The sequence below is a fragment of the Coturnix japonica genome, chromosome 7 (genome assembly GCF_001577835.2).
Source record: "Coturnix japonica isolate 7356 chromosome 7, Coturnix japonica 2.1, whole genome shotgun sequence".
Classification (NCBI taxonomy): domain Eukaryota; kingdom Metazoa; phylum Chordata; class Aves; order Galliformes; family Phasianidae; genus Coturnix; species Coturnix japonica.
Genome location: NC_029522.1, coordinates 15066651 through 15092829, shown reverse-complemented (window position 1 = coordinate 15092829; position 26179 = coordinate 15066651). Strand labels below are relative to the sequence as shown.

At 41.1% G+C, this 26179-nt stretch overlaps 2 protein-coding genes across 2 annotated transcripts; one reads left to right on the top strand and one right to left on the bottom strand.

Annotated features, from left to right (window-relative positions):
• Positions 1 to 1086: 1086 nt before the first annotated feature.
• On the bottom strand, positions 1087 to 19270 carry CIR1 (corepressor interacting with RBPJ, CIR1). The gene is made up of 10 exons (XM_015868426.2): positions 19114 to 19270; positions 18771 to 18865; positions 17982 to 18055; positions 16696 to 16709; positions 16549 to 16604; positions 16130 to 16178; positions 15803 to 15920; positions 6433 to 6539; positions 4312 to 4397; positions 1087 to 2632 (listed from the first exon to the last, which is right to left on the bottom strand). Exons 1-10 carry the CDS (start codon positions 19183 to 19185, stop codon positions 1936 to 1938), a joined length of 1368 nt encoding a protein of 455 aa, XP_015723912.1. The 5' UTR covers positions 19186 to 19270; the 3' UTR covers positions 1087 to 1935.
• A 15-nt stretch (positions 19271 to 19285) lies between these two features.
• On the top strand, positions 19286 to 25990 carry SCRN3 (secernin 3). Its single transcript, XM_015868427.2, has 7 exons — positions 19286 to 19478; positions 19581 to 19762; positions 20138 to 20337; positions 20704 to 20916; positions 22858 to 23020; positions 23367 to 23547; positions 24706 to 25990. Exons 1-7 carry the CDS (start codon positions 19311 to 19313, stop codon positions 24859 to 24861), a joined length of 1263 nt encoding a protein of 420 aa, XP_015723913.1. The 5' UTR covers positions 19286 to 19310; the 3' UTR covers positions 24862 to 25990.
• Positions 25991 to 26179: the final 189 nt, after the last annotated feature.

Below are 26179 nucleotides of genomic sequence, written 5' to 3'. Positions count from 1 at the left end.
CCGGCGGGGTCCCCCGCCGGCGGGCACCGGGCGAAACCGCACCGCCCTCCGCCTCGGCTTCGTTGTCTCAGCCGGTGTGAGAGCTTTACCGGTGAGATGGGCTAATTACTACGTGGTTGACGGGGAGCGGAGTCCCTGTCCGCTCAGGGAAGAGACAAAAGTAGAACATTTAAAACTGCCTTTCCGAAGCCGAAAGCTGCCTTTACCTGAACGTCATAATTACAGTAATTATGTACACCCAAATTACATGCTAATTCAATTAGAATCAAATCGTTCTAAATCGGAATCAAATGAGGGAGCGGGAATTAATCAATGACAACATAAATAGAGCTTCCTTCGGGGGGAACTCGAGGTGGCCCCGTCACCTCTGACCTCAGCCCGTGCTTTTTTGAACAATAATAATAATAATAATAAAAAGACACTCTTACCGTCATCCGTGAAGCGACAGCACCTCCTACAGGTGGGCACCAGAGCCCTGCCACACACACACCCTGCCTTGGGGATGCACATCCCATTGCTTCTTACCCCTTGAATTTTCCTGCTCTGTGCAACATGAAGTTTGCCACACAAATACACCTTTTCCCCTGTCATGCTGGCCACCCCAGAGGGACAGACAGCACATTCTTCACAAGGCTACATTGAGTTTCTTTGTATGGGCCTCCCATTCCTTCTCTCTCAGAGCTCTCACACACACATTACCATAGGGATTGTGCACATCTTTAATCCCGGCCACTTCATTAAGAACACTCCGAGCAACCTCAGGCAAAAGCATTCAGAAGAAGGTGACATCTCTTAATGGCTCACCCTTTCAAACTCATTCACACGTGCTTAAAAGATGAGCCAGGTCACTTCCACCATATATTATACTCTGCCAGATACTGAAAAATGGCATGGCAAGTTGAAGGAGTAGAAGTGGACTGGTAATAAAGTGCTGTTTGCCCTGGCAGCGAGGAGAGGAAGGAAGCTCCCCGTCAGCTCAGCAGCACCTTCACCTGCCCACTGATGTATCTCCACCTGAAACAGAAAGCAAAACATCTGCCTTGTGCATTGGGCTCAGAACACGCTGGAGAAGAAGGCAATTCTCAATGCTTTTAAATAATAAGGTATTTTATTACCAGAGTTCATAACGGCGTGTGAACAAACAACAGTCACCAAGAGAAAGAAGTCTGCTCCACAAAAAGCAAGAGGATGGATATTTACATGAGCTTCCTACTACAAACAATGAAACACCCGCAGCAGTTGAGGCAGTAAATATTCTTTTCATGTCTTTGAGAGCTTATCAAACAATAACTTGACATTGTACTGACACTTACCAACGGGGGCTCGAGACGTTTAGATAGCCCTGACCAAGCTGTACGCTGCAGGAGGTCACAAAACGTTGGCTACACACTTATGTGAACTATGTCTCTCTGTTGTTTTAACTCATGAAATTGATCTCTTGCGGGGATCTTAAGGAAAAGAAATGGTGCAGTATAAAACAACAACAACAAGACCAAGCTCTCTACAACATCATGTTTTGAAAATGGAAGCAGGGGTTTTACTTACAACTATCTCAAACGTTTTGTTACCGTTTCACATACCCCAGGATTCTTCCCTATCGCCTTCTGCTTCCCCTCACTGCTGCAGCAAAACAGAAATGGCCACCGACAGAACTCAGGAGTATCAAACGCCGCTCTGGAATACCTTAAAACTCAGGTATAGGAATTACTGCATGTGCTCATAAGATACCTGCCAACAGGGATATTTATATACAGTAAAAAAAACACCGCGACATTTGTCCTAATTTACAGATATTGTAACATCATAGAAATGACGCTGTTGGCTTTGTTTAGGAAACGCTAGATAAAAGGTTGGAAAACAAAGAGTAATGTGGAACCCAGCCCTTATTACAGGTATTCACTAAGGAGACGTTTTTGTTCGCACCCGTCCCCCACACTATCTCTTTTTTTTCCTCTCTCGGCTTCTGCTTCTGCTCCTTTCTCTGTATTCTACTTTACTGCACTTGTCGCCATCGCTCTCCCTGTATTTTTTCTCCTTTCTGTCTGTGCTGGGGCTCCTGGTTCCATTCCTCCTGTGACGCTCTCCACCAGGGCTCTGACTCGGGCTTTTTCTTCTTTGCCTTTGCCTGTGACTGCTGTGACTTGCGCAAGGGCTTCTCCCTCTCCTCTCATCCGCGCTCCGGCTCCTGCTATCCCTCTCCTTTCTTTCAGTCTCTCTCTGGTATCTGCTTTTGGACTTTCTTTCCCCCTCACAGGAGCTCCATTTGCTGTTCTCCGCAGAACTATCTTGCTTTAAAAGTCTATACTTCTCCCTATCTTTGTCCTTGTTACCGTGACTACTGGAGAGATCTTCATAAAGTTTTTCCTTCCTAGTCTTCGCTTTTCCTTCTGAATCGCTGCTGCTGGCCTCTGAAAACTTCTCTTTTTTTCTTTTCTTAGAATACATCTTCTTTTGTGCCGCTTTATCTCTGCCGTCGGTCTCACTGCCGCTGCTGCTTCCTGAAGTCTCACTGGAGGATGAGGAAGAGGAGCTCATCTTATGTTTCTTGTGTTTACTTTTGCCTTTTTTCTTTTGCTGCTTTTTCTTCTTCCTGTCTTTCTTTTTCTTTTTCTTCTCCAGACGATCCAATTTCCTTTCATTTTCAAAACAAGAGAGTAACGCAATCAGACTTGTTAACATGCTCGAAATTACAGTCATTGTCTTTTAAAGTTGACGACTTCACTACACAGCAAATACACTATTTTCCATAAAAGCGCACTGAATCCCAATCCTCATCCAGCAAAGTATGTTAAAGCGTGTTAAGCTGCTAACCTTGAGCTAAGAGTAGTCAGAAGATGGTTTCTCAATCCCTTCCTTTTAAGAAATAGAGAACAACACTGTGGCCTTACCAGCAGGAACACAGGTAATTAATTGTAGTGCTTCCTTATTGTCAGCCTGCTGGAGACAGTTTGGAACATCACTGCTGCTTTTATTAGTGCACGCTTAGAAGAGATTTTGAAAAGGCAAAAAAAGCAATTAGCCTTCACTGTCGATTAATGATAGAAACTGAAATTTTAAAGCCTACGTCTCAGAGTTCCCCAGGCAAATAATGCTGATATTTTCCCTAATGCCTTCTCTCACAAGCAGGAACATCGATGTCCCAGCCACAATTACACCACCCTGTCATGCACATGCACTGGCTGCCATTTAACTGCTTCTGCAGAAGTTTTCATTACTAAATGCTTGCTGTGCTTACGTGTTTCAGAAAATCAGTGACTGAACGCTGACATTACCTGCAGCCTATTGAAAAGATCCCTTCAGACTCTTAAAATGTAAAGTACCCAAACGTTTTCTGAAAACATGAACTCTTATGATCGGTTGTGTTGGGCCAGCAGAAGTTCAAACAAAACACTGTTTCAAATCAATCAAACTACATATACATTCCTTACTTCAAATAAACATAGAATATGACCAATCTTTTCAATGGACGGTTGGTTACATACACAGGTACCATATGAACCTACCTACTCAGTTACCTGCTTCGCAATTTACCTTTCTCCCCTTCTGCTCTCCATGGACACAGCGTGTGGGGTTTTTAATTTAGCCCTGAAAGCTGACTGCAGTTTTAACCAGTGATACCTGTATGGGATCCATTTGGCAGTAGCTCTTACACAATTTCAAATTATTTCAAGATAATGTTGCAAATGAACAGAGGAAAATACTGCGAGTCACCTGACATATGAAATCAGTAGGTTAGAAGCAAATAACGAAAATGCTGTTAACTTGCTATTAGAAGGACAGAAATACGAGGAGCTCCCTCTGCTGGCTTAGCTGAAGCAGCAATCTATAAACTCTTGACCCTAAGAGTCACCGTCCCTGGATGTGTTTAAGAGCCATTTGGATGTGGTGCTCGGAGACATGATTTAGCAGAGGGTTGTTAGAGTTAGGGTACTATGGTTAGGCTGCAGTTGGACTTAATGATCTTCGAGGTCTTTTCCAACCTGAGTAATTCTATGACTCTATGATTCTAAAGCACATCAACACGCCTCAACTGAGACAACAAGTTGCAAGGTCAGGTCCACTTCAACTGTGTGGAATAAAACAGCATACTTGGCCAAGTTGTAAACCAGTAAACAAACATTTAATTCTGGAAGAAAATACTGTCAGCAATGGAGAACAAAACAATATTTTAAAACAGGATTTGGAATCATCCTCAATGAGCCAGTTATTATTTCCGAACCCCGGTTAGATGAGAAACAGGGCACATAGATGAGTATATAGGGCCCATATATACTGCTGGCACAGAGCCCTTCCACATAATACTGCACTTACCTTAGAAGTTTCTGTTTCTGTTTGGTTGACAGTGACTTTAAAAACTCAACTTCTGGATCATCATCTCCTTCGCTTGCAACAAATTCCTACAAGAAAGTAATACAACACTGAGTCCCTGGATAAAGGCAACCTCCCCATTCAGATTACTGTATTAAAAGTGATGCATCTGTGCATGCCTTCTTTTTGCACAGGCACAAGTGTGCTTGCATTACCAAGTCAACTGAAGACTCTTTGGGAAAAGCAACGTACTTGCTGCAAGGAAAAAAACACCCACCCACATTCTGTCTCCAAGCTGAGTAGGTGCTGTAACGTGGGGTTATACAACAGAAGTTATTAGTAACATATGAAAAAATCACTGCTAGGGAAAGAAGCATTTCTGAAACAGTTAATAAAAATGAGCCTATTTTGGAGCCCACACAATTCCCCAGGATAAGTCACCTCATTTTTGTCATGCTTGGATGAATAGGTACGATGCCAGTCCTGCTCAAACCCGGAGTAATTTAAGCAAATTACTTTTCTGTCTCAGTTTTGTCATTAGGAAAATGGGTATTAACATATCTACCTTACTGTTGTGCTATTAGCGCTTAAATGCTCATACAGTGTTCTAGCAATGCAAAATACAGTAATCATACAATCTGCATACAGTATTGCAATCAACACAGCATAGCTACTTTATGACCCTCAGATCTTCAAATTATGTACATCTGGTACACTACAGTGCTCCACCGCAATGGTTTTTATTTCAGCCACACTTAAGAGGGGAAATAAAGATTAAAAAGCTCTTCCAAAAAATAAAATAAAATAAAGAAGAAGGAAAAAAACCAACCCAAAACCAAGAAATATCTCACCTAACGTAAGGCTAAAGTACTGGTATCACCTTGCTCCAATTAACCATACATTACAAAGGCTGCTCCAGAAATACTGCCTCCTATTTTATTATGTTGGCCCATGATGTCAAAGGCAGATGTTGGTGGTGTGGCAGTAGAGGCTGAACCTTCCCACCAACAGTCCATTATATGTTGCTGCCTTGTGACAGATGGCAGCAGAGGGGCAGTCTGACAGAATGGGGCCTAACATGGAAGTGTGCATTGAGCAAAGGTGTGTCACTGAACCCCTCCATACATAAAAAAACTGCATCTTATAACATTCACCGATGCTTGCTCAATGTTTATGGAGATCAAACAGCAGATGTGAGCACAGTGAGCTGGTGGGTGGTGTGTTTCAGCAGTGATGACAGCAACATGAAAGATATGTCATGTTCCAGATGGCCATGCACAGCTGTCACACCACAAAATGAAGAGCATCTCAATCAGTTCATCTGTGTGAACCAGCTAATGGTGGTGACCATGTTGAAAAACAGTGTTTTGTAGCTGAGAATTTGCTTTTTAAAATAGGGTTACCGTGCTCTTCGTATTTGTTGTTGTTTCAATGGAAATAAATAGCAAGCATTACTTTTGGAGCATCCTACATACATCCAATTGTGAAGACAGAAGGAATTACTGATTGACTGCGGTGTTTCAAGACCAGCTGAGGGCTGTTGTCTGTCTCTAGTTGAAACTTGATGTCATGGCATCTTGACTATCCTCCCATAGGTTATCACATAGCAGCTCGCTCGAGTAACGTGTGCAAATTATTCACTTTACATTATTATTATCAAATTGCCTCTATTTTAAATATATCTTATGCAGTCTAAGTAATGACAATTAAATATTTTCTCCCTCAGAAATAACAGACATAACAATATTCAGTTAAGCAAGAACATCTTTGGCTATAGCAGCCCTGGTAACACTTGGGCAAACATTCATGAGGAGGCCACCATTGCGCCACATCTAAGTGCCAAAACCCACAGCCACTCCTTTATGAAAAATCTAATTTCTAGCCACCCAAAGGAGGTATTTAATTTTTTACAGATAGATTTAAAATAAAAAAAAGGTAACTTATGATTCATGGTTGTGACTAAAACAGAGCTGGAAAACACAGTAAGTTTCTGGAGATTTTCCACTGGTGCAGCTATTCAGCTTTCCTATGGATATGCATATTGGAAAACATTAAGTAGCAATTCACAAGCAATCACATTTAGATTTATAGACATTTTCAGCTTACTGGTAAAAAGATCATTACCTGTGATGGATCATTTGCGGTCAAGTTTCTCCCCAGTACATTTTGTTTCAGTGCAAACCCACTGTTTCTCATCTCCGCTATTAGCTCCGAGGGGTGCATTGATGGCCCTGTTCACAAAAATCACAGTTTGAATGTATCATTTATATCTCTCTACCTTTTTTGGACTCCACAGTAGGAATTCAGTTGAAGCTTTGTTAAGTAAAATCACAGCTAAATCAACTCAATAATCTTCTGCTGAGCAAATAATCAGATATGATTTTCTAAAACAGCAGTCTGGAGATTCAGAATAGAAAATAATTGCATTTTTCTTTAAGTACAAGGGGATTCTCTTATGTAACTTTGTCATGTTGAAAACAATATATTTAGGTAAGTGTATTTCTGCTATAGCACAAAAAGCACAGAAAACCTAAAGAAAAAACATAAAACAAGACTTTTAAGAGCCTCTTTCTCCCCTAACACAAGGGGAAAACACGTTGCTACTATGCCACTAATAAGGTGCTTTTCATAATTCTTCACACATTTTGGAACTCAAACATAGAAAGTAACCATCATCAGAAACATGGTACGCAGATAGAAAATAAATGCATGGAAAAATCAGTTACGTCCTTCCTCATTCTAGGGCCCTCCAGACATGCTGGGTCTCTGCACTGTTACTCTAAGTCTACTCACAGCTCTCAGCTCCAAAAGCGTGCAGTGCCTCACATTACTGTAGGTGCTTGGGATTAGGCACAGCAGCTTTGTCTGAACCACACTGGCCTTGCTGTAACTTACATACCCCACACCTGGCTCTTTGGCTTTAACTGAACGCTATGATTATCAATATATCACATCATTCCCTGAACAGGCATTTTCTCTTTTCCTGTATAGCACACTATTCACAGAAACAAACAGGCTGATACATTAAGGAAGAATGAAGAAGAGAAAACTTAGGAAATGTTTCAGGATCTCTTGCATTTTTTCCACATCAAAAGCCAATCACGAAAGCACAACGTTACTGGTTTTGGTGTATTTCTGCCCTGCTGATTGCAGTTGTGCTGTAAAGCATTGACCAGCACAAGCAAAGAGGTGGCCTGCTAGAGTGCCTGCTCCCACCAGGATCAGCACAGCCACACACATAACAGACATGCTTAAAAGGAACGCAAACAAGGCTAAAGCAAATGTACAGAAGCCTTGCTCCCATATTTATTAATGGCATCAAGGAGATGCATTTGTAGCTCCAACTGCAATGGTTCAGACACAACACAGTACTACGTAACAAGGACAGCTGACATCACTGTTACTCCTGTCTGGTGGACATGGACAAGTTACACCAAACAAACAAACAAGACCTTAAGATTAAAGCGATTTATGAATTCAGTTGTTTCTAATTTGGCCTCCATCAAATAGAATACCTTGCTATTTTTAAGTAGCAATTCCTCAATCTGCCAAGCTTATTTTCTTGAATTTACCTTTTCATTTTTCACAGTTTTTATCTTTTTCACAGCCTTAAGAAATACTGTTTTCAAGCAAATATTTCTCCCTGCTTCTTACTTCTCAGAGTTTTTAATACCTTCACCCTCTCTTATGTTTCATTTAAGGTAGGTTTTAAGGCTTGGTTACCTCCGGGTTGGGACATTAAACCTGAAAACTCAAACCACTCAATGAAGTGTGGAAAGAAGGATTTTAGTCTCCACAAAGTACAACCCAAGCGCAACCTTAGTTTGACAGCTATTGGTGCACCTCTATAATATTCATGCAATTAAATACACAGTAGAGCTGTAAGTAGAATTTTTCTGAAGCCCACGTGAGCATCCATTATGCTGGATTTCACAAGGATATCATGCGAAGACTTCTACAACATATTGCCAGTTTGTTTCTATAACAAAGAGCTCTCCAATTTCTCACTGCACTTTACTGAGATCAATTTAACAGAATCAATTCTGCTTCTATTAAACAACCAGGGGGCAATATAATTCTGGATTTCAATTACTGACCGCCCAGCTTACAGCAGGCTCTCTTACCCCACATTATTACCCCCGCTCTCAGCCCAGAAACAAGAGCTACCTATAGCCAAAACTGTCATTTTCCATTCTGTCTGTACTTTTCACAAAGCCACAAATGCAAAGAGCGCGTGTAATGCTTTGTTGTTGCCAGAATGTTTCCTCTAATGAGCATGGGCAAAGGATTCCTCCTTGTGAGAACAATACTAGCTGTAACACGCCATCCAGCAGACCGCCATTAAAATGTCTAAAGCACATTTTTCAAATTACCCAATATTAGCGAACAGGGCATTAAAAACCTTTTTTCATAACAACTGTGATTAAATACCACTTTTTCTACAAGGGTTTCAGTGGCAGTAAGGACAGACCATAATACTGTGATTGCCACTATCACCAAGATAGCACTTTTCAGTCTCTCTGCTTGTGTTACATACCCTCGACAGCGTCAGCTCAACTTCCTGATAAAAGCTTTCCCTACTGTCACCAGTACAGATAAACAAACCCATTTATCCTTTGCAATCAATGAAGTTCCTATCTAGATTTTTATTACAGAATACATATGAAAAGCAAAGAGGTAAGAAGCTGTAACGCTTTAACCATCATTCCAACCTGTGACGGGGGAAAATCACCCTAGCCAGTACATAACTGCTGTCTGAGGACAGCATAGCTGCATGCTACAGTCTCCAAACAGGAATATAAAGGAAACAAAAAATGCCCAGTTCTGTTCTGTCTGTAGGCAGAGTACCATAGACCTGCATACACCAGCAAGTTTGCAAACAGCTCTTTCACCTTAAATAAGTGTTGTAAAACCACACTGCTGGTTGCCTTAGCAAATGATCACAAGAAGGGTGAGTATAGGCTGAAATCAGAATGTGACTTTGCACGGTGGCAGGGAGTACCATTTAGACACAAGGCTTTTTGAGTTTTGCTTTTAAAAGACAACCTAACTTCAAAATTATGAGACAGGTTTGTCAATAAGATACCCACATACTTTTTGTGCTCTCCATGCAGTTTTGTAGGTTCTTTTTCAGGTGGCTTAAAAGGAAATTTAACAAAAATGGGGAAGAACTACAGGCTGAGCCTAATCACGCCATATCTTCTGTCAAGTTTCACCGCAGTTGTGGCAGAGATAAGAGTAGACACTTCTCATTTATCTAAAGGACAAAGAGCTATTATCATAATTATATGATCGTGACCCTGGTAGTGAAGAACCCAGCAAGTTTATGCAGCCTCCACTAATTCAGAACTGATCATTTTTCACTGATAATTTTTCCATCTCTTTCGGGGATGACTACATTCAGACCATATTTACACTTCAAAGCAACTGCTGCAGTTGGCATTGAGAGAAACCAATGAATACAAAACCTCTGGCTTTTAATTAGCTTTTCTTCAGAGCGTCTGCAGTTTAAGTGAATGTAACACATTGCCGTGCTTTTGTCACAGGCCATTTCAGAGAATCTTCAATTTTTAAGAAATAAAAAACATTTAAATCTGATATCAAACTGCTACAGGAATCCATATTTATTACTCAAATGCCATTCACACCAAATACAGAGGCTTCTGAAGCGTAAATGGAGGATTATTCTGAAACGAGATAGTTCTTGAACTACGTGAAGGTTCTGTTAGGGCTCCTACTGCTCACAATCAAAGGTCTCAGCTGCAGACCGCAAAGGAAAGTTTCATACATGCTGCATTTCTGCAGATGGCCATTTATACAAATGGTCGCAGTTAACATATTTAAATACCTCTCCTTTGTTAATACAGATTCAAGAGAACACTTAAATCCATTCCTGCTTTCCCAATACAAGGCACTTTTTATCTGTGGGAAAACAAAATGGTACTGCATCTCTTGCTGGAAAACTTGCAGGGAGATTCTACTCATAATACAGACATAGATCTCATTTTTCTTGTCTTAGCATGGCTGACAATTTCAATGATCTCTAAGGCAAAGGATTTCTCACCCCAAAGAAGCTGAAGATCAGTGACAGACAAGCACAGTGTGTGTGGGGACACTCAGGTAACACAAAGAGGTGGCACAAGCTTTAGGAGGTGCTGATGAGCCTTCAGAAGTCTGCATTTATGCTAACACACCAAGAGCGTTCTCATCTTGGTAGAAGGTCAGACTCTAGGTACACGTACGTGTCACTCAGTCACATTTTGACTTTTATTTGCCTCAATTTTCCATAAATATTTAAATCATTTTGCAGAATCGCTTCTTCACTGGACAGAATATATATGGAGCTGGTTGACTGCAACAGCAGTTCACAACAGAGAATGATGCCCAGCACTACCCAGCCTAGGTTTAACAGGCCAAGAACATCAGATTGGATTGATTTATCTGACCACAGCACTTACAGGCAATGTCAAAGTGAATTAAAAACATTACATCAAAAGTTTTTGCATGTAAAACCCATGAGCCTGTGTTCTAATAATATCAAACAAGCAAAAAGCATGGAAAAACACCAAAACCAACAGCTGTTGCTGGTTAACAATTAAAATACAGGATTATACAGGCAAACTTTTAGATGCTAGTGATGTTTTTCTGCTCCATATATCACACACTCTGTATGTGCACATACACACATATATACGCAGCTGTATGTAAAGTCAGAACCACAAGAGATACTTTCATCTTGCCTGAACTTTGAAAGTTAGGATTTTACCAGTAAAGAAAAAAAAAAAGGTAAAGCAGTTTAGCCCAAAGCAGCATTTTGATTGCCTAATTTAACTTTGTAAAGGAGAAGTAAATCTTATAAGTTGGTCTCTGTACGTGTCACAGCTGGAGCATTCTAACACTACTTCACAGTTTCCAGTGATCAAAGTAAGTTACTTTATATCTAAAACTAAGAATTTCATAATGGAAATAATGCAACATCAGGGGGTGCAGTTATCATGAAATAATTACACTCCTGGGAGATTACAGACAAGGCTGTACCCCAGGGGTGTGATTATCCCATGCTAACCACATCCACTGAAATTGCCTTATTGCAGAAATAATCTCTATTCACCGGTGAGATATTATTCAAAAGGCGCTTTTTTAATGATAAGATTATTATTTTTTTTTCTAGTATGAATTACCTGCTAGATTAGTAAAATAGTCCCAGAAGCAAAATAACCAAGCCTAAGCTAAGGGACTGATTGTAATTATTTTGCTGTTTGCTGCTGCACTGCAGTGTATTTTAGATCTTGAAAGATAGAGGTCTTCACTCAAACAGAACGGAGCTCTGTGCCAAGCACGCTGCAGCCCTGCATTGGCTCCACCTGAGTGAAGCAGAGTCAGCGACTGGTCTCTGTGTGAGATACTCAACACTGGAACTGCTCAGAGATTGCTGTTTGGGATGACATGCAGAAAAGAAGATGACAATGCAGCCATCACATGAGATAAATGCAAAGACCAGTACCTTTCTGCTGAATTAAGAGAACTGTACCTCTCTCCTCAAAGAGAAACAAAGCAGAACTTCAGATAACCCAACTAAATCCAATAAACTTTTGTTTTCATTCATTTCAAATTAAACATTTCCCTCGAGGCTGAAAAGCTTGAGTCCAAATAAGGTACTTTACTCTGCTCCCTTCCTGAAGGCCAAAGTTAGAACAGAACACCTACTGCACCTGCACTAAGCACTATTCAGTGTTTTCTCCGTGTCTTGAGATGCATCATTTATAGTGTATCAAAGGAAACAATACTGGCAATTAAAACTGAAATGTGCATTTCTCATACCTGCAGCAGAAGGTCTTCCTAAGAACAGTCCAGACTACTTTGAAAGACTTCAGGCAATAAGGCATCAAGAATCGCAAGGATGTCAGGATGCACTAACTGTGCATTTTAAGTTGTTGGATGAGGAAAAGGCAAGACAGGGACAGGCTGCTTCTGCTTCCTGTTGGCTCTCTGGTTCAGTCACAGGACCTGCTGCAGGGGCTGGGACAGACCCAGAAGACCCCATTTACTTCTTGAGGGCACAGAATAGTGCTGAACAGTGTTTGACAGGCACAGGCCAGACCCCAACACAGTGCAGCAAGCTGTAACTCTTTGGCATTGCCAGGATCAGGGCACACCTTTTTAAAACATTCTGTCAGCTTTTTAGGATTCTACATTTGATAAGGGGTGAATTCCAAACCATTCAGAGATTGTGATAGATACCCACCCATATCCTCCCACACACCTTGCCACCCACAGCCATCCTGCCTCAGGGTAGATCTCTGGGTGGTGTTTTGCAATGGTTGTTTAACCACGGATAAAACCATGAAGAAAACACAGCAATAGGACTGTGCCAGTTTGAACATCCCAGCTGCATTCAAATATTTCAAAACCTATTTTAACTTGCCTGAAGTAAAGAGCTTGTTAATAGCTTTCACAGTAAGGTTCCCAAATTGCTATGATGACGGCAGTACTGACTACAAATACATTAACTTCATGGTTGATGTAATATGAGTGTGTGCTATCTACAAACTGGCAAAACCATGTGCAACCTTAGGCCAGCCCCCAACAATGATAAACAAGAAAGGAACTAAGAAACCATGAAAACAAATAAAACCACATTGGGAGTGAAAGAATCAATACCACGACCAGCAACTACTATGCTACTATCAAGCTTGAAACAATTTTAACATGCTCTGGTCAGATCCATCATTATCTCAACCCTTCAAGCCCCATGCTGGGCACCAGAAAGGACTGCTGTGGTCTAACCTGGCAGTCAGTTCGTTGTACTCTTCATTTATGAGACAATACCTACATTTCACATTTCTTAACACACAAATTAGGAACAAGCTTTCAGAGATGGAGCTCCCATAGAAGGAATTACTTCCTAACCTTTCAAAGCATTACTTGCTTTAAGTAGTAGTTTCTTCCTTCTATGCCAATCAAAGTAAGAATGGAACAGTAGAACATGCTTTCAATATACTACAAAATAATCAGGAAAAAAACAAACTATGAATAAGCAGCTTAGGAACAGTAACGGATATAATTGCTGATAAAGAGAAGCAGGAAGAAGCAGAGCTCAGAGAACCGTGTTTTATAGAGGAAGACAAGAACATTCACAGAGGTGCACTTTGGTTCAGCATTAAGGGTCATAAAAAGCATTGGATAGATTTAATGAAAGGAAACAGCAATGAAGAGAAATGGTCAAAGCAAGATTATACTGTGTAAGTAAGGGGGAAAGGGATGTTGATCAGAACATGAAAGATTTTGGCTTTTTTATTGCAATGCCCTGTCAGGAAATGTAAAAACACTGTTCTGACAGACTGATTTTACCCTCAGCTAAGGCTAAGTTTACAGAGCTGACTGCAGATCTGCACGTGGTAACTCCTGGGTAGGGCTCTCAGCAGCACAAAGCCAAGGACTTAATCCTCCATCCCATACAACATAAGACTAGTTTCAGGGTTTAGTTAAAAAAATTATATGTATATGAGATGTAAGCTTCACCTAACGTATGCATAAATTATGAGTCTTAAGAGAATTACTGAATGAAGTAATCTGTGTTCTCACTTAACTGTATACTTCATTCACAGTCATGGAAACTCCAGAAGTCCTCAAAGGAGCATAACTTAGCTGGTTATTAAATCAGATGAAGATTTAGAAAAGCCGATGAAAGGATTGCACGCCTGAGATTAGAAAAAGCAGACAACCTTTTTACTGCTGATCTAATTAACGATATTACCGCTTCTTATAAACCTCTTATCTGCTATTAAATGAAGAACTTACAATTGTTTTAAATTTTACCACGGTTTTCTTGAAAGAAAGAATGAGAAGGCAGTAGTATCATTACAGCTGACTATTCAAACCCAAGATCACAGTGCCTTACAAATTATATATACAAACCCTGATCTGTCACCCGCCCCTACTTGCTGAAATCCTTCCTCTCAGCCTGCTAAAGACTGTGCTCAGCACAGCACACTGTCTTCCAGCTTGGAAATATGAGGTCATTTGCACAGTCTGAGTACATATAAACAGTTCTACAGCTTTTTCCTAAGCACAAAATTCATCCTGCGCATTAAATCCCTCCCTTAGGCTTAGCATGACTGTTTGGAAAGCTGCCTGGAGAGCATCTCTCTCCATAGGAAACATGCAGCATTCCAACTTTCCTGCATCTAGATAATTAGTTCAGTTGGATTTGAAGCAAGCAGTTGGCCTAATGTTGATGCTGCATAGTGCCTATATTAGAAATAACATGTCCATTTTCAAGCTGGTGCAAGCATGCACCAAATATTTTCAGGTTTCCCAGCCAAACACTCTTAAAAATTACCTGCATCATTTGAACTGGAAGAAAAAAAAGTTCTGCGGCATGAAAGCACACCTGATGTGTAACAGTTGCACTGTATAATTCTACCCCCACCAAGTGCTCCAAGCACAGTTTTGTCTAAGGTAGGAATGAGGTAAGGAAGTGATTTAATGTTAGAACCTATTGAATATAAAGGCTGAGGATGTCAACTGTGGGATTGCTAACACAATGGTGTAGTCATCAGATAATGCCTAGAAGCAGGGGAGCATAAGAGGCATTGTTTCCTTCAACTTAAGTCTTCTATGCCTCATCCCAGAGAAATGAAGTATCTGCGTGGTATAATTCTGAAAGGCAAGACTGTCTGCAGGCCCAATGTGAAATAAAACTAAGAGCTACTACATAAAACAGGTATCCTGAGCAGAAATGGAAGAATAAGTGTTAACAAGTGTGCAGTCATAGTGATAGCCCTGCAAAACCAACCTTGAAGTACAGCAAGTCTGAAAACTCACCCACATTATCAGGTATCTCTTAGCAGACCAAGATTTTGAACACATTAAAAGCATTACAAACTTGAGGCAACTTACAGCACTCAAAGCAAACAGCATTTAATTTGAACTCTTACATCCACTTCTTTACTAAAACCTAATTTAAAATAAATAAATAAAATAATTCACAAAGCAACCAGCTGAAAGGAGAGGAAACCAGGCCTTGAAAAGCTCAGTTTCTGTTACTCCTCCATTTATATATATATATATATTTTTAAAACCTCAATTTTTCCAAATGATGAACTAAAATATATTGATACACCACAGCTCTTCAGAGCAGTTTGCCTGAACCTGAACTGGGACAGTCTTTGACAATACATTATGTGAGTATTTATTTGCTAACAGGTATTCTCACCCTGATGTAAACCATTTCACTGCAGCTTCTGAACTTTTGTCACAGGAAGAATCATCAGCAACAGCCTTTACAGATCCTTCTAACAATGAGTTACTAACCAGAAAATGCGATCCCTAGCATTTGAAATGATCTGAAACATTGGATAGAGCATATGAAATAAGAAGCCTTACCCCCATTTCATCAGCCTCGTGAAAGAAGATAAAATTTGCAAGATAAAACCTGAGAAGTTTTCCCCACATTTTTATCCAGACCCTCAGAAAGGCTTTTGTTGCTCACCTGAACCATCACTAGACACCGAGCTCGCGTTGATTCCAGAAAGGCCAAATAAAGGACATTCTCGATCAGTGTTTACATGGCCCCACTTGTGGCACTTAATGCATCTCACATTTCGCACCTAGCAGGTAATAAAAGAAGACAAACAACACTGGCTTAAGTCAGTTAACATTACAACTTATCATTACCAGAAACATTTGTGTTATTAGGCAGAAGAAATGCTTTCAGATTCCCTGAGAAACACAACAAAATTAAGTCCATGTGGCTGCTCTGCAGTTAGATAACATTTGCAATACACTCAGTACACAGAGTGAAATGTACGTGACTTGCCTGGATGCCAAAGGGCTGGTCTCTGATATTCATGTCATCCTTTGCATACCTGTTACACAAACACGAAAAGCAAACACACTGTAAATTCACTTGGCTTTTTAAACCATCACACACCAAACTACTTTGAGACCACTCATAGTTAAAGAGGACCCATTTCTGAGCTACACTTTTGCTAAGCACTCGTTTTAATAGTATACATTAGTTTTGATATATTTTCAAATCTGGATATGAAATTCAAACCAAAACTGAGCTGATCAAGGAAACAGTTCCAGGTTTACAGCTTTATACTAATTAACTGCATTGGCATGAATGATTACACAAATGACCCGCTACAAAATGAAACTGAAAAGAAACAAGAAAAGGTTATGGAAGGTAAACTAAAGAATTAATTCTCTGTGGATAAAATCCAGACATCTTACTTTTCTCGAGGGGCGACTTTTTGCCATTCAAATTTGTATTCAGTCTCTCCTTCTTGCTACAAAACACAAAACATGGCAAGTTTGAGTTTTTTCAATACACTTCCACTTTCTGGGTATAAAACACAATGAAATGATGTAATGAAATACCTCTTTAGCTTCCTCTTCCAAATTTCAGAAATCATGAAAAGAAAAGAAACAATAGATTAATCATACACATAAAATGCAGCCGGTGCCCAATCTGGAAACAAAACATGTTGAAGTATATACTAATGCAACAGTACCTTAACTAAAATAGAGAACACAAATAACCAGCTTCTAGTACATGCTAACCTGTATGTGCTTCTAGTATATACTAACCTGCTCATCTGTTAACATTACATTGCTGTGATGAACAAGCACAGAAACTTGCAAATTCTAGCCAGGGGAGCTCTGCAATAGCTTGGGGTTGGACAGCAATGCTGCAAAGTTCTCTTTGGTTTCCAGAGAAAGAATGGGCAGCATGCCTGGGCCACACGCTGGCTTTACTGAGTCCTCTTGTCTCAGTAGGTCAGCACAACAGCTACAGGACAACCTGTTTTTCACCTTTTAACCAAACCAGCAACCATACTTTGCAGTAAAATCTGAACAAAAGATATTTTAGCAAAAGTCATCAGTTTAAAATTACATTTGCTCTGAGCCTAAGGGATTACTTCAAGTATTTCTGAAGTTTAATAACTGCAAAATCTGCTCTACAATGAACCCATGTGAGCACTGCCAAGGGTTTTAATTCAAACAGGAAAAATGCATTCTTACAAATGATGTTCTCTTACTCCTGCATCTATCAGTCACTAAAACTTAACGGTGTCAATGTGACCACCAGGCGTTCAGGAACTCCTGCTCATGAATGTACTAAATAGAGTCACAGCCAGGCCCACCAGAGATAGGTCATACGGCATTCATTATTCACTAGACAGCAGCTAATTAACTTCTTGCTTTGCAGACTCCCACGCCTCAGGTGGATCAAGCTGAATTTCAGGCAGAAGTTTTAAGCAAACTTAAAACTCGCTATTTCTAAAAAGGAGAGCTGGCCAAAACAGTTTGTGCTGCTGGAATCAATGTGCTGGTGAGGTCTGGTCTTTCTTGCCCAGTGCTTTATAATATCTTAAAGAAACACATCTGGCCAAGCACAAAACCTCTGATGCTGCTGCATCTTCCCTTCACACTGAACTGTTGTTTAAATATTCCTCCATTTGAGTGAAATCAAAGCACTGTATGATCAAAATTATTAAATATGACCCATCTCTGTATATTTCTAGTGGGAAAACAAAAAACAACACCTTCTAGCATTACCCCTCTATGACCATGCTGTTCTAACATCTAAACCACTGTAGTTATTTGTTCAGAGCAACATTAGCTCTGCAGCTCTGCCTGCCCACATGCAGAGACCCCAGTACCTTTCTTTGCTCCAGGTGGGGCCTCATACATGAAGTTAAGGCCATTCTTCACACGCTCATCTCCCATAAGCAACCTAAAAGAAAAGGACAGAGTTCGGAGTGTGATACATAAAGCGTTAGCATAGGTTTTAGTTAATGAAAAAAAATAGAAATTCTCCATCTGTTAATGAGCTGAATATAAAAAAATCCAAGAGCCCAGTCAATGCTTTTGCAAGTTCCACTGCATACCAAAGATCACACATTTCAATCACAGCTGAAATGTATTTCTGCATCACAATGTTGCCATACCAGGTCACCTACTGTCCTGTTCTTTGTAGCACCGATTGATGGGGAACCTGATTAATGCTGATAAATATCTAAAAAGAAGTGGGAGGCAAATGGATGAGGCCAGGCTCTCCTCAGTCACATGTACTGATGGGACACAGAGCAACTGCCTAAAACTTGCACATAGGAAGCTCCATACAAACGTGCAGAAAAAATTCTTTATGGTAAGGGTGATGAAGCACTGGAACAGGCTGCCCACAGGGGCTGTGGAGTCTTTCTATGGAGACATTCAAGACCCATGTGTAGCCTACATGTGCAACGTACAGTACAGCACCTGCTTTAGCAGGGGTTGGACTCAATGACCTCTTGAGGTCCCTTCCAATCCCTGCAGTTCCGTGGTTCTGTGATTTAAAAGCAGTTTCAGTTCTGCTCAATCAGACGCCAGTTTTCCAGCCACCGTCCTCATCTACTACCACAGTGAGAAAGAAACAGCGTTTCAAGTAGCTCAGGAACAGCGGCTCTCACCTGTTATCATAGGACTCCTGCTCTTTAAGATACTGTTGCATTAATTCTTCTTGTTTCTTCTTATCATAGGAAATCTTCTGTTCCGCCATCCATACCTAGTTAAAACAAGGAGGTTTCTGCTTCAAGCAGACAAGAACCTACTGTCAAACGCAACCACGCGTGAACACTTGTTTAGCGCCCTGAAACTCAGCTTTCACCAAAGTATAATTTTGACGAGCTAAAACTTTAACAACGTTAGAGACCGAGCACGGGGAAGCTCAGACAACACGTAGGGAACGCCACCGGGAGATCTGTGCGGGGAGCCGTACAGCAGGCGGCCGGGACGGGCTGGAGAGCCGCTCACCTTCTTGATGTTGGACTTGGAGGCGGGATGGAAGTCCTTCTTGCACATGAAGTTGGCGAACGACTTCCCCATGGCTGCGGCGAGGAGCGACCCTCCGGCTGAGCGGCGCGGTTCTGCTGCTGGCTGCGGGCCTTCCGGGCCGGCGGGCGGGCCTTCCTGCGGGGCGCGGCGCCGTTCTGCTCCTCCCCGTTAGCAGCATGGCCGCCCTCACACCGCCCCGCTCCTGTGACACCTTCGTGGCGCTGCCGCCCGCCGCTGTCAGGGGCCGGGTGGTGTTCGGGAAGAACTCGGACCGGCCGTCGGACGAGGTGCAGGAGGTGCTGTACGTCCCGGCCGCCTCGCACCCGGCCGGCGCACAGCTGGAGGTGAGCAGCCATCACGGAAGCGCCCCCGGGGGTGAGAACGTGGGGGGATGCCCTCGGGATCGGCGGCGTTAAAGGCGGTGTCTTTGCCGCGGCTCGTTGCAGTGCACCTACATCACGGTTGAGCAAGTGGAGCGAACCCACGCCGTGGTCCTGAGCCGCCCGTCATGGCTGTGGGGCGCGGAGATGGGCGCCAACGAGCACGGGGTGTGCATCGGGAACGAGGCCGTGTGGGGCCGAGAGGAGGTGTGCGATGCCGAGGCGCTCCTGGGCATGGATCTCGTAAGGTCTGCACACGCTGCTTTGGGATTGGATTCAGAACTTGAGTTCAAAACGTTTGTATTGAGTTACGTGGGTAAATAGATGCCTTTGCATGCAGGAAGCACGTCTGTCTCTCCTGCCATTGTTAAAAATAAGTATTTACTGGCACAGCAGTCAGCTGGTTCCTTCCTGCCAGGAGCTGGGGATGGGAGAGGTGTCACACACCGAAATAGAGTCTGACAAGGAGGTTATCAGGCACATTTGTTCCCTTCAAAACTGATCTGAAACAAGACTCCACATAATGACAGCTACTTGTGCATGCCAGTTCAGTCCAAGTACTCATGCTGAATAGTTATGTTCAAGCTTGTAATTCCAAAGCTAACACCTTCCTTCTGTTTTAGGCTTGGACTCGAGAGAGCGGACACAGCTGAAAAGGCTCTTACTGTCATAGTTGATTTGCTAGAAAAATATGGCCAGGGAGGAAACTGCATGGAGAGCCACATGGCCTTTACGTACCATAACAGCTTTCTGATAGCTGACAGAAAGGAAGCGTGGGTGCTGGAGACATCAGGAAAACATTGGGCAGCGGAAAAAGTAGAAGGTATGGATGATGCTCTCGTTAAATGTTTTGAATGTGGTGACAAGTGGTGGTTGTCTAGTTTTCATTTACCACTTCACAAAGGCATGAAACTAACCTCAGGATATGGATGTGTGTATATGTAGGCACTGCGAGTTGCATCTTAGGGTAGCAGGTTCTCAGAGGGCCTTTTCAGAGTCAGAGATGACCACTTTGCCCTTGAAGAACAGAGGACAGCAAGCAGGTCAGGATGAGAACAGCAGTACGTACAGTCTTAAGGATGGTAGTAATTCAGTTTGGTGATGGTAGTAGTGGAATTAAATGTAAACAGTGGGACAGAAACAAAGTATTCACTGTATTCAAATGACTCTTTCTTCACCTTCCAAATAGGAGGCGTGCGGAATATTTCCAACCAGCTCTCCATCACAACCAAGATTGACAGAGAGCATCCGGAGCTGAAGGAATATGCCAAAAGCAAGGGTTGGTGGGATGGGGAAAAGGAATTTGATTTTGCTGCCACGTATTCTTATGTCAACACTGCCAGAATGACTACATCCAGAAGCCGCTATTGTGAAGGCTATAAACTTCTAAACAAACACAAAGGTATTGTTTTTTGTATTTCTTAAGATTGCATGCTGAGCTACATTCATTTAAATCATAAATGATTAAACCTCTGACATGGGCAATCTCTCATATGATCTAATGAACCAGAACTTCTCAGAAACATGTTTTTCCTAAAGGAAAAATGCTGAACTTTGGAGGCTTTTGTCCATTTTTTGCCAACTTGGTGATGAGGAATAAAATAAACCAAGCATCCAGTATCAAATGTCCAGCTACAGTAACAATACTGAGACCATACTGCTGAAGAGTCCATAGGACCTCACTCAGAGTTGTTCTGGTATCCTGTATATTACTACTGGACCTGGAACTAAAAGCAGGGGCTAAAACAGACTCCCAAAGGTTGGCAGCCATAAAGAACCCTATGCACATCTTGAATCTGACCCCATTCACCAGCACAGCTCTCACAGACATAATCTGGTGTTTATTTTTAAGATAGTTGTTTAAATGTTTGTGATTTCACTGTAACCGCTGCTCTAACCTTATGAAACTCTGAGAGCAGAATAAAAGAATGTTCTGTACTCTAAGCAGGTGCTCCTAATCACCAACTTATTTATTTTCAGACCTCTCCGGAGAGAAGCTATTACTTCAAACTGCATCCACCTGGCAGCTTTTTCATACATCTGCCTTCACTTGTTCATTTGAAGTAATTAATTTGAACTCCAGTAACCCTGCACCCCAGCGTCTTTTACTTATTTGGCTGAGCTCGGTCACACCAAGTTCAGCAGTTAGTTCAGTTCATATACATCAGAATGAATTACTTTTTGCTTTCCTGCTTTACTAAATCCTGCATTCATTTTGGGAATTGCAGGTTCTGAATACTGAAAGCATTTTCATAATACCTGTATTTACCTGTATGATAACAATGCTGGGATTCTATCGGTGTTTTCATTCTAAATCCCCATTTTCAGGCATTACCTGAGTCATTTTAACAATCACACCAGGTGTTCGGGTTATCAGCTTCACGTGGCTTCAGTTCTGTTTAGATTTATTTTAAATAGGTGTCCTAACTAGAAGCTATTTGGTTTAAATCGGCAGTAAAACCACTGGTTTCTTAATCCATCCTGCCCAGTTTATACTGCGTTTTGTTTTTAAAGGCACGTCTGACTTAGCAGTTGTGTATTTTAAGAGCAAGCAGTGAGACAGTTTAAAATATGTATCTTTATGCAGCCAGAATTTCACTGAGGCATCCAGAAGGAGACTAAATATGGATGGTCCTTCCCCATTGAGAAGGAAGAACTATTGTCATAGGGACATTTGGTACCATACCTCTCAAAGGCCACCAGCACTTCTTGAAAAATGGATTTGCTACTGTAGTTTCTGTTGATTCTTTGTGTAAAATCAGTTACTGAAGTTCATCATTCTGATCAGCAACTTGAAGCTTTTGTGCTTTGGAAGGTCAGATGATAGCACACAGAAAAAAGTCTCAGGGCTTCCTTTCAAAGGCAAACAAAGTCCATGCACAGTTACTTTTTACATTTCAAAGCATCCTAATGGCATTATCTGCATACAGATCACAACCACCACTATGACTGTTTGTCTTCTTGACTCCAGCACAGTACTTAGAAAGTTCAGCCTTTAATCCAAGCTACTAATTTTCACATGAAAAGTTATGGTGTGGATGACCATTTGCAAGCCATATGAGCCTCACCTTTCTGGGAAACATCATCCTCCCTCCATCCTCCTTTTTGAAGTCATAAATGTTGCAGCTCGTTATCACCTCACTCTTTGAAATAAATACTTGGGGGAAAACAGCCATATTTTGAAATGTTACATGTTAAAGTATGGTTTGGCTTTTTTAATTCTTTTTGCCAATATAGCCAAAGTAAGGCCAGCATTGCCTACTTTTCAGCCAGTTGCAGAAAACTTACCAGTTGGCAGTATAAGTAGCACTGTGTGTAAATGACTGTTTTGTATCTGAAATAGGCGCTATCACTTCTGAAACAATGATGGAAATTCTTCGTGACAAAGAGAGTGGCATTAATATGGAAGGTGGTTTTATGACAACTGGAAGCATGGTGTCCGTGTTGCCTCAGGACCCTAATCTGCCATGCATTCACTTCTTTACGGGAACTCCAGACCCTGCAAGGTGATGCGGCAGCAAGTCATGATGATAAAAAGCTGTAAATACTTAAATGGAAAGTGTATCAGTTTGTCTAACTATAGATTCATTTTTGTTTCATTTTCCAAAGAACCCACAATCAAATAGCGGGGGAATGTAATGCTTGTTATGTACATTAATACTCTCTACCAGCTTACTTAGTGAAACGTGCTGCTGTCACATTGACTTAAAAACCCATTAGGAGAATTTTTTGCTTTAATTTTTTAAACTTCTTCCTTGAGAGAAGGAAACATGGGGAAAATACAGCAATCTACTGACTCTTTTAAAACACAACTATATCAGTAAATATCTACGTTCTATTTTCTCTTCCTAGGTCTGTGTTCAAGCCTTTCATTTTTGTGCCCGGAATTACTGAGTTATTAAAAACTAGCTCCCCTACATTTGGTCCTGATGATCCAGTCAAGAAGAAACCACGTTTTCAGAGTAAGCCAGATCGAAGACACGAGCTCTATAAAAAACATGAAAGTGCTGCTGTAGTTATGGAAACTATGAAGGTATGTTGATTAAATTAGATTTCAGTCGAAGCAGGTGGTTTATATAAGCTTCTTGCTCACGTTTTGTTAATGTGATATCATTAAATGCCCTTAGATGAATGGTTAAGAACATGGTAGTGCTCCAGAAGCCAGTTATCTTGGAATCTGGCAGGCACATGTTTCTAACACTAAGAACTGAAACTAGCTGTACCCCTATACGTAGCCCCAGAGAAGTATCTGCGCTGCTTATCTTGCAAAGAAACAGGCCATACGTTTGCCTGTACTAGTCAGACAACAGAGAAGTGGTTGAGCAGCTGCAGGCAAACATACAGCTCCAGAGACAAGTACTTAAAACTCTTCAGGGCCCTGGTCTCTACCAGCAATGAGGTCATGCCTTCATACCTTTCACCATCACTTGGTATGAACAGATTCCTCTTATGCATGTTATGTCAGACAGCCTTAGGAACAGAACCCCAGTTTGAATAATTCAGCTTCTGTTTCTACTTTTTCCTCTTACTCTCCTGCTTCCCCCAGAGCTCTTTTCCCCACAAAATTAGCATCTCGCTGACAATCATGGCAACACTGTTACTAGTACGTCTTCTTAGGATACAGTAACAAGTTGTACCAAATGCTAAAACCAGATAGATTTTAGCAGCATGTTCACAACAGGTAAGTTGTAGGTAGCTCTGCACCCAACAGTTACATGGAGCCTAATTTTGCTGATCTAAATGGCAGCATGGACGTAGCAAGCACTATAGAAATATCTGAAGCAGCCAAAATAACATAGCATTAAGCAGTATATATAGAGGAATTTTCCTGGACAGCAGGAAAGAAAACAAGATCACAAAGATAGTTGGGCACAGAGGTAAAACAGGAATGCAGGTACTTCTAACAGTAGTATTTCTCCTGTTTACACAGTTAACATGATCTAAAAAACAGACATAAGCCCACTGAAGTTTTTCTGGCTTCGATTCCTGGAGCAGCTCCCCTCCCAGGGACATGAGTCAAAGAATGGAAGGGAAGTGGGGAGAGTTCTAGGTATTAGAAAAGATCTAAGAAAATTTGCCGTAGTGCTAACTTCTACCAACTGTAGGGTTAAATAAGGACAGTACAACAGCATTCTGTGAACTCTACTATTTTGTATAGCTTCTAGTGAAACACAGATACTTCTTTTTGCAGGGCAAAGGTAAAGAAATGCTGGAAGAGATACAAGCCCTGGAGAAAAGGAAGATGAGTGAAATGGAATCAATTCTGCAAAATGGATGTCCTGACATGAACCAACTAGTTAACCTCTTTCCACAGTGTGTAGATGAAGAACTCAAAGTATATGGTTAAAATTACTGTTTGAATGGATTGCTTGTATATTTACCTCTTCTCATGGAGTGGCTCTATAGATTACCTCCTATTTTCAATATACCAGTTATCTAGTACGGAAAGTTTTAAAGATGAAGATTTCTATTCAGGCCAAACAGCTTTTGGTTGTAGGAAGCAATGCAGAAAAGCCTCTTTAGAGCTAGACAGTACCTTTGTATCTGGCAAAAAGCTGTCAAGATATGCCAACAAACGGATGCAATTAGAATCCAGTAGCTTGATTGAGTTGCAGAACAGCCCCATGTTACGCACGTATAACTTTTACAGTCAAAATAACAATTGCAGCAGAATTTTTCCTTGCCTGAATTTAGATGGCTGGGCTGGAAGACTTGCTAAAGTATAGGAAGTATTGCTTTCACTGAATAAAAAGGAAAGTGGTATGCACATTAAGACAGATTGATGTTCAGCTCTTTGATAAATACTCTCTAAGGTACATTTCCTATATTCTACTCCTTTAACATGGGGTGAGGCTATGAACTTAAACTATGCTGAATCCAGATCATAACTTTATCATGATTTGTTGTGAAATCTGATTACTTGAAATTCAACATCTTGCAAGTTACTACACAATTTTCACTTCCCAATTTTCACTTCCCTATTTTTCCCACCGATACCAAAAAATAATTTATTTGCACACAATAGAATTATTTTAAATTAATTCTGGTGATCAAGCTGTGACACTACTTTTACTAACCATAGTGAGGGATAAAGCGAGGAAAAAAAGGAGGAAGGTTCTGACTTTGCTACATGATCAAGCAGGATGAAAACTACAAGCCAAAAGGAAAAAAATCTCAGCACTTCCGTGGACCTTCAGAAACGAACACTTAAAACGAAATGGAGCTTTGAAACTACAGTGGTAGTAGGTGACAAGATGCAGTAACCCCCACCCAATGATCTCCTATTCTGGAGATCATATATTGACTGGGTGGCAATAACAAGTAAAACTGTCGAAGAAAGTACGCTTGAGTCAACTGTGAACCATTTGTGCATGTTTTAACCATCATCATTTCTTAGAAATTCAATAGTACAGTGTATGTTTCTGAACTAGATGGTATATTTAATAAAAATATGCTGTATTTACCTGTTTTCCTCATGAATGTCTGTATCTGACAATTTGCATCCATGTCCTATTTGGGATCATCAGCTTTTCCACACTAGCTCCACGATAACTTCAAAGAAGCAATAAGTGCCAAGTCCAACTGTGCAGGAAACCAAGGTAAGAGCCAAGTTCACCAGCAGCGTAGCAAAATGAGATATGCTACACTGCAAGCATAGTGAAGTT